Source organism: Pollachius pollachius, assembly GCF_949987615.1.
Source record: "Pollachius pollachius genome assembly, chromosome: 1".
NCBI classification, from domain to species: Eukaryota; Metazoa; Chordata; class Actinopteri; order Gadiformes; family Gadidae; genus Pollachius; species Pollachius pollachius.
The window spans coordinates 8,784,353-8,793,365 of NC_136934.1; the positions used below are offsets into that span (position 1 = coordinate 8,784,353).

Here is a 9,013-nt window from a genome sequence, read left to right on the forward strand (position 1 = left end):
AAATACTTGTGTGTCTTTTATTTGGTCTCTTGCCCTGCAGATAACATCTGTGCTCAATGTGGAGCCCATTTTAGGTTTATTACTCATGTGGAAAAATGTATATAGTACTTGGATTGTTATTCAAACACAGGCCTTTTGATAGTCAGTGAGTTGGCTGCATGGCCGTTTTTTTAAACAAAAACTCATTGACTCCACCCTGATGAATGTTTTCCACCCTAGTCGCGCTTCAAGGAACTTATAACATGAAGAAAATGTAACACATTACCTAGTTAAGGCATTTTGTGTATTAAAGGCTAAGATCTCCCTTTAATTCATGCAATCAAAATCAATACGTTAAGGTCATGCTACAATCTATTATCTGTACAATCGACAAATCGGTTATATAAAGCCATGGGTCTAAACTAATCTCCAAATAATTTGATTTACTACGAAACATCAAGAACGTAAGATCGTACAAAGAATCAGAGAAAATCTAACTTTGTACCACTTTCGCTTGTCGGCTTGGCAGAAACTTCTACAAACAATTCAGTATACAGATAAGTATAAAACCAAAACTGTGCCATTCAACAATGTGGTATTACTGTGAAAGCCCCCTTGTGTTGATAATAACATGGGTTGTCATGGTGGGTGACCAGCATGGAGGGGGTGAAGCCAGGCACTGCCGTAATCTCTCCCCGCCGTGTCAACACAACTGACCAGACCTCAAGCAGAAAATCGTCAAACAGTCCGTATCGCCGGGCCCTTTACAGACCATTCCCCCGGCTATTACCTCCAGGCGGCTGGCTCACAGGTGGGGAAAGACGCGTTTGAAGGATACCACATCTAAAAAACATAAGGTCAGAGAGGCCTGTCGAGAAACAAATACAGAGTCCTGGCACGGGTCCAAGCGGCGATAATTTCCACTATAACTCTGATCACATGCTGCCAGGCATGTCCGAATAGTTTTTATTCCTCCGGAGTGTTTGCGGTGCACTGTTGCTGTGTTAAAGGAAGTGAAAGAGGAGCAGAGGGGGGCTGCGATTTCAAACAAAACAAAGCAACTAATAATTCTATGCCAAGCCCAACAATTCCTGTCCAAGCTAAAAGGGCTCCGCGAATGAAGTGGAAAGATTACAGTCTAGTACCGTGTTGTTATGTCGCAAACCTCCACTAGCCCCGAGATGAGCCTTTCATCGCTTTGTTGGCCACAAATCTTTCTATTTTCATCCCTGATGAACGTCGATGCGATGATCAGGAGCCGGCTACCGAATGCCACAGCGGTGACGTCTGCTATGTCGGTAATGCCCCGGCATGACACGCATAGCTAGCGACAGGCTAGCCATGTTTGCTGATGTCATCTGGCCGGCCTGGAGAGGCTGCTAGCGCTGCTGTCATCACGGCTCTCGTTCAAAAACACCCCGCACTAAAGCTCGCCTCTGTACCCTACCCAACACCTTGAACAACACCATGTTGACTTCTTGTGAAGTATTAACACGCACGCACACACACACACACACACACAACCATTCGCACCTACACGCACAAGGACAGACGCTCGCACACAAACACAAAAAGGCAATGTACACAAACACACACAATTATACGTGCATTCAAACACACATACTCACACACACGGTTGCTTTCTGTAGCCGTATGTGTCATACTGCAAAAAGATTAAGAACCACTTTTTTCAATTCAGTGACATATCTTAATGTGCTCCTAGATCACCACATACTTACACACTAAATGTGCAACAGATGTACCCCTTAACAACCAGGGGAAGAAAAAAACAACCGCAAGCACATGATGACGAGCCATCCCGAGATGAGAGAATGTTACAAAGGGTTCAATATAAATTCAAGTTAGGTAAGTGCTTCCAGATACGCTTTAATGAAAACCAACGAGAGCAGATACTATCACACACAGTCCTCGCAATTCGCCCCATTCAGATGCACATACATACACACACTTGTGCAGAAACACACACACACACACACACACACACACAGATACAGACACACCCAAACACACACACAAACACAGATATTCACGCACACACACACACACACACACACACACACACACACACACATACACACACACACACACACACACACACACACACACACACACACACACACACACACACAAAGCTTTCAACAGGAATGCAGAACAACACAATTGATTCAATTGTTGATTTTGTTTTTGGCCCAAAAGTGGTCAATAAACACAACCCAAATATGTAGCCAAATATTAATATGTGCTACACAAGAAAACACTGTGATGATAGCGACAACAACAGCTGAATAATGGCGGAGCAGTGCTGGAGAGAGCTGTAGGGAGGGAGAACGATGGTGCGGAGAAAAAAACAACAACAATCTCCATAATAAGGTGTGTGTTGGTCTTGTCAGTTTGAATCTCCCAGTGCCTGTGGGGAACAGAATGTAACCAGTCAACTCCGGTCTCCTTTTCTTCCTGAACCACTTTGTACTGCTGGCGGCGAGGGTATGAGTGTGAGTGTGTGTGTGTGTGTGTGTGTGTGTGTGTGTGCGGTTTTGTTTGTGTGTGTGAGAAATTGGTTTGAGATAAAAGGAGGAGGCAATGCGTTGTGCTGCCTCATCCCTTTCTGCAGGTGCCCCTCATCTGATGTCATTAAGGAGATGAGGACGGATGATCACTTGCCTTAAAACATTAAGCCGTCCCTGTTCTCGGCCTCCTCCCTTCTCCCATAAAGGAGAAACCTGTTATGAGGTGTGAGAGTAGCCTGGTAAGGGGGGCCGCTGAGACTGTTGAGGCAGGGATATAGGGTGGTGTGGAGATGGACCCGGTACCGGATGTCAGAATGCATAGAGCAGCAACTAATGGCCTTCTGAACAGCTGGGGATCTGAGCCCAATCTGGCCCGGTGTTGGGTCAGCACGATATCCAGAGCCGTCACAAAATGCAGGGAATACAACCGAGAAACAAGTACTCAAGACAGCGTTGAGTGAGCAAGCCAGTAAGGGAGAGATAAAACCACTAGGAGGGATCAACAAACGATGGGAAGTCAGTGATAATAAACCTTAGGTCCTGACTAGCTCCGCTGACAGAGCACGGCATCACCCCTGCCAGGGTTAAGGCTAGGGTTCCCACAGGGCTTGTCTATGCTATGCCTGTGAAGAATCTTTTAAAAATAGCGACCACATAACTATCATTTACATGAGATCATATCCTTTGGCTGCAGGTGTACAGTGACATTGGGGGATGGGAGAATCCCCCCCCCACCCCCACCAGAGATGCCTCGCCAGCCCTCGACCATCACCCACCCTCTCTACCGCCCCCACCTCCCTATCCCTGGGTTGATACATCACCTGGGACGACAGCAGCACAGCACTAGCAGACAAGTTATTGCCGATAAACCGGGGGAGAGACGCCGCGGCGCGTCGAAATACGGAATTCACATGGCACACCGCAATGAGATAAGGGGCGGGGGGGAGGAATTAAAGTGTCAATCAAACGGACCGTGCGCTGTCCTGGCGGATGAGTGTAAACCACAGGCATAGTAAAAAGGGTATTTTTTAGACCCTGATCACAAAGGACTCTTAAGAACCAAATGATAAGCTAAGAATGTTTGAACAAGAGAAAACGTAAGAATGAATAGAATTTCTGTGTTGTACTATTTGAAGAAAATTTGTAGAATGTGTTTTTAAGAAACATCTTAAGAATTATCTGAAGATAATATTGTGAATATTCGGCCCAGAGTAGCCCCCGAGAAAAAAACTGGGGACCAATCAGGATTAGCAAGTCCCTGAACTGCTGGAGTCATGACAGCCTCAGTGCATGGCTGCCCACCTGACCAGAAGAGTTTTGGTGATAACTCGGCCCCCACACCCACACCCACACACACACACACACACACACACACACACACACACACACACCCAAGCACCCACCCACACACACACAAGGAGAGGTACGTTAGCCGAAGACGCTAACAATCTAGGACCCAGACAGCCACGGTGTTATTTGCAAAACACAGTAGGAGTGAAACTGGAGGAGCTGCAGAGTGAGGTGGGGTAATGGAGATGGTATTACACTTGAGCAAACAGAGACACAGACACACTTTTGCTCTCTATTTTCCTCTCCAGTAAAAGAAAATGACCATCTTGTCATGAAGTGCCTCAGGCAGACGGTGTCAGAAGGTCCTGGGGTTTGTGGCTGACGGGAGACGGGTTGTGGTGGTCGTGGTCCAAAAACAAGGCTGTGTTTATGGTGGACGGATGCATGCGGTTCTTATGAAGATCAACCCACCGCCGCTTGTAATTTCATTAATTGTCGCAAAAGAAATACATAATCCAAGGCAGTTTGTGTAGTACGTCAAACATAGTCTCATGAGACATAAGAATCTCATTAGTCTGACACGTTTGGCAACACATTTGTTGCCCAATTATATCTAATATTGTCCTTGTGACATCACGCTAATTCAGATATCAGCATTGCACAAGAACAGATGCTTCTGTGAGCTAATGGCCAACACATGTTTGGAGGGCGGGTTGGTGGTGATGGGGGATGTAGTTCATCAACAGATAGTCCCCGCAACAAATAAATGACAGTTTTGATGACATTTAAATTAATGATGTTCATATTCCACCACGAGGCCTGAAACAAACCTTTGTGTACACAGAGTCCCCCTGTTGTGGAGGCAATTTCCCCAGCATGTGGTGAGTCTCTCTTCATGCACTTCTAATTTAGCATTGGTTTCTCAGAAGCAAGGCCGATGCTTGCTTCAGTTAAGACATAACTCAGAGACAGAAGAAGATGAATGTCAGGAAGGACGCGTTCTACCCACAAGGTTTCTTCAAGGGGCAGTCATTAGAGAAGCTAGCGTATTTTACGATGGTGAGGTCAAACCAGACAGGTGGCTTTCTTTATAAATCAAAAATAATGAATCTAACATAAACGGCACATAAACCAGGACTTCACAGAGAAACACTAATACTTGATTAAACGGATACAAAGTACTTCAGAATAAAAGAGTTTGTATCACATCAACGAAGATGCTATCTATCTATTTGCACATCTATATATAGTTTATTCTTAAGGATTACCTTTTCCTCTGACCTTGACATGGTCCATGTCCTGTCCTGCCCGGGACATCTAATTTCCCTGTGGATGATTGCACCCTGAGGGCCCACGGGTGAGGAGAACATTTGAACCGAGTTCATCCCTAGGTTCCTGTCAGTGTAGCTGCAGGTAACTGGTAATATCACACAGAAGCAGCCTTTGTTTTGGTTGGAGACAGAAGGAGCTGGCACCTGTTTTCAGAGGAAATTTTAGCTGCAAATTAACGGCGCAGAGAGGAGGCAATTACAAATGACACTGTTTGTCCATACGGAAAGGAAAATTTAAATTTTCTTCCAGCTGTGACAGATTTTTCTCTCATTGTCGTCGCCATCATTATGGTGATACGTACTTAAGGTGCTAAGGAAGAAATAAAAACACCCTTAGTTCCCCCACGCATGTCATACTTCTTGCATTCCTGTCAAAACACAGGAAGGCAATGACCTTTCCGTGGCTAACTTCCAGAAAGCAGAACAGTGAATATATTGTGCGCATACATGACGATGAGTGGTTGTTATTCTTTCCATAGGTCATCTTGGAAGGATTACGTTTGTCAAGTCATCAGAGATGTTCTTCCTAATATGGCTTTGATTGAAGACACAGGTCCATCAACATCAACAGTGGCCTTGGTGAAGGGAAGTGCTCTCTGTACTTACCTTTGGACCAGAACAATCTCCAAACAAGCGATCAACAAGAAAAACAACCAGCAAGAACTGGATACGGACCCAGGGTTGATAACATAAACAGCTAAAGGACTATATTTATATTGCGCTTTTCAGACCAGGGGCCTCGCAAATCGTTTTAAATTATTTCATCACATTCACCCATTCATACGCTGACGCATGAGGTTAGTTGCGCTTCAGGGAATGGACTACCTTATTATTTCTGTCTGTGATTCATTCCTTACCACATCCATCCCTCCCTCCCTCCATCCAACTTTCTTTCCACCATTCCTTCCTTCCAAGCATCCTTCCATCCTTTCTTCCTTTGTGTGATCCTTCGTTCCATTTCTCCATCGTTCCTTTGTTTGTTCCTTCCTCTCTCCCCCCCCCCTCCCCTCACTCCGCCCGTCCCCCCGCTGTGATGTCATTCAGCGGTATGGAGAGTGACAGCCCTGCAAGTCATGTCAACCACCAGTCATCCTCCTCTTCCGCCTCAATGAAGAGATAAAAGCCTATTGACTTGCCAGGCTCCAGTTAATGCAAATTGGGGTGCTGCTATCAATGTATTATTTATGGGGAGCGCTGGAGACATTTCCACAGAACTGGGAGCTAAGCTTACAGGAGATTAGCCATGCTATCTCATTCATTTACAGGACGTAATTGGTAAATTGTTGGGGGGAATTAAACTGCGTGAGGCTTCCCATAGGCGCTTCATCTGGTAATCGGGTGGCTGTCGTCAGCCAACCACCTTTGAGACTCGCGATAAACACGGAAACACGGTAATCAAATTGGTACGACCGATACATCTGTCAAGCGGTCTGATGGATAACGACGGATGGCACCACAGCTATTACGGAGTAATTGAATTTCACGTGGAAAAAGTAGCCTCGACTGATAGCTTTCTGTTGTATAATGACACCCATAAACAGCGCATTTGTATTCAGGAATGTACTTTGAAATTCCAAATTAAACCATAATGCGGTAAATATAGATTTAATCACCACACTTACATTTTAACTATATATATCCACTGGCTCGAAAGAAAAAAAACATCTTAAGAGCAATATTGCTTCAAAACAAAATACTTTGTAGACTGCATCTTTCTTGTCAGTGTCATTAACGTTGTGACCTGCAAATGATGAACAGTGACAGGGCCGGGCGTTTGTCTCATCGCGTCTCGTCGTTCCTCGCTAGCGTCGACCCCCGTGCCCAGCTTCCACCTTTCTGACGAGCGCTCGGGTTTGTTATTTGCGAGCGGCGTTTCATGTGTTCGCAGGCAAATAAACAGAACAGAAGGGGCGTCTTACCTTGTCATCAACGTCACTCTCGCTGTCACACTGCAAGACAAAACAGAGAGACAGGGAGGGGATATGAGGAATCATTCATGTGCCCCTGCTCACCCCCCCCCCCCCCCTTCACCCCCCTATCGACCCCTCCCATAGCATCTCACAGAGCACATGTTATTTTTGCGCAAAACTTCACCTTCTCTTCTGACAGCTTTCAGTAATAATAACAAAAGAGGCGGTGTTGGTGGTGGTGGTGGTGGCGGTGGTGGCGGTGGTGGGGGCGAGGGGTGGATTCTGATAGACTGAAAGAGTTTTTTTCCTCCCGAGTTTCAAAGTGCCGTGGCAGCACCACAATAATTCTATTCTGTGGTTTTTCCTTTAGTAAATTCAAAGCTGTGACTCGGAAAAAAGACTGAAAACAAATAATTCCAACGGTGCGCCATTAAGAGGCCGCTCAATCACTTTTCCTTTCAGCCGTCGCTTGTCAGTCAGCCCTGCTCAGAGAACCGCCAGAGCAGACAATTACGGCCCAAGGACCCTCTGAGCGGGCTATTCAGCCAGGTATTTAAAATGTGTCTCATGACAAACTAATATTTTTTCTTTGCAGGTACTGCTGAACTGAATGAATGGGAAATAAGGCTTTCATTCTGAAGTAAAACAGGTTGGACCAGAGACCTGAAAAAAAGATTCATTCCTCTATTGAGCGCGGACAAATAAGGATTTTGTGGAATGTTACGTTCTTAAATGCATTTTTTCGCTGGTTTAAAGCTCTGAAACGGATGATGCGGTATTATCTTTTACATTAGTTCATTAGTCATTAATTAACATAAATAAATGCAGCAATAACCATTAACTAAATTAATATGTTAATATTTTCTAATGGTATTCATGTCAACTAAGACATTGCCCTAACCCTAACACTAACACACTAACCCTGACCTCTATGCTCTATAATTATAATAATGCTTATTTTGGCATTAACTAATGTTACTAAATGGTTAATTAATGTACCCTTGATGTATAGTGTGACAGACTTTTTTTATCCAAAGCAACCTACAATAAAAACACCTCTGTTAAATTTTTTTCTCTAAGAAGCAGCAGCAACGCATTCAGGCTTCTTGCTTAAAGATGCCTACAGGTAGACTGCAGTGAGATGGCTTTAAACCCTCAATCTTTCGACCGGCCCAACAAATTGACTTCTAGAGTACTCTGACCCCTGTTATTATTTTGGACCTGTGGTTCACACTGTATTGGCTAGCATGTCTGGACAATACAGACCAAGGGGAAATGGATTGAACTGTGGTGTGGGCGGAGCTGTATTGGCCCTCACAGCAGGAGCCATGTGGAGGGAAGAGAGTGAAGGGAGGGAAGGGACCCCCAGAGTGACAAGGGGGGTTAGGGCTCCTGTTCAGGGGGGGGGGGGGGAATGCTTCCAATCAGTCAATGAAGTCTTTGTGGCAACATGTTTAAGTGGACCCTCTCTATTTTGTTTAACTCCCTTTCAGGGCTGCTTCACAATGTGGAGGAGAGTTTGGGAGGTGGGTCTTGTGTGTCAGTGTGTGTGTGTGTGTGTATGTGTGTGTATGTGCTGGGTGGGTTGAGAGGGGTTGGGGGGGGGGGGGGGGAAGGGGGGGGTTCTGGGTCCATGGCAGCATTGCGACTCTTTGTTAGGAGTGCGGTTGGTCCAAATGTATAATTAAGTAACGAGAGCAATCAGGACAATGGCTCAATGGCTACGATCTGTTCTCTGAGGTTGAACACGTGCACACACACACACACACACACACACACACACACACACACACACACACACACACACACACACACACACACACACACACACACACACAGAATGCTATCTACTTGTTTGCAAAGGAACTCCGTGCTTCCAGGGGTCTTAAGACCACCCTCCTGTCCTCCAGTAGTGCCCTATTCTCTGGCTTTGTGTTGCTGTTCCAAGGAGAGCTTAAACACATGCCTGGGGGCT

At 45.5% G+C, this 9,013-nt stretch overlaps 1 protein-coding gene across 8 annotated transcripts in view; it reads right to left on the minus strand.

Annotated features, from left to right (window-relative positions):
• fbrsl1 (fibrosin-like 1) overlaps positions 1 to 9,013 on the minus strand; it is a 250,091-nt gene that overhangs the window by 84,551 nt on the left and 156,527 nt on the right. For 7 of the 8 annotated variants that reach the window (XM_079746814.1, XM_079746817.1, XM_079746819.1 and 4 more), the window contains one exon: positions 7,048 to 7,077. The exons of the other annotated variant lie outside the window; for it this stretch is intronic. In XM_079746814.1, coding sequence (XP_079602940.1) covers positions 7,048 to 7,077 — 30 coding nt within the window. The remainder of the gene's footprint in view (positions 1 to 7,047; positions 7,078 to 9,013) is intronic. 8 annotated transcript variants of the gene reach the window in all.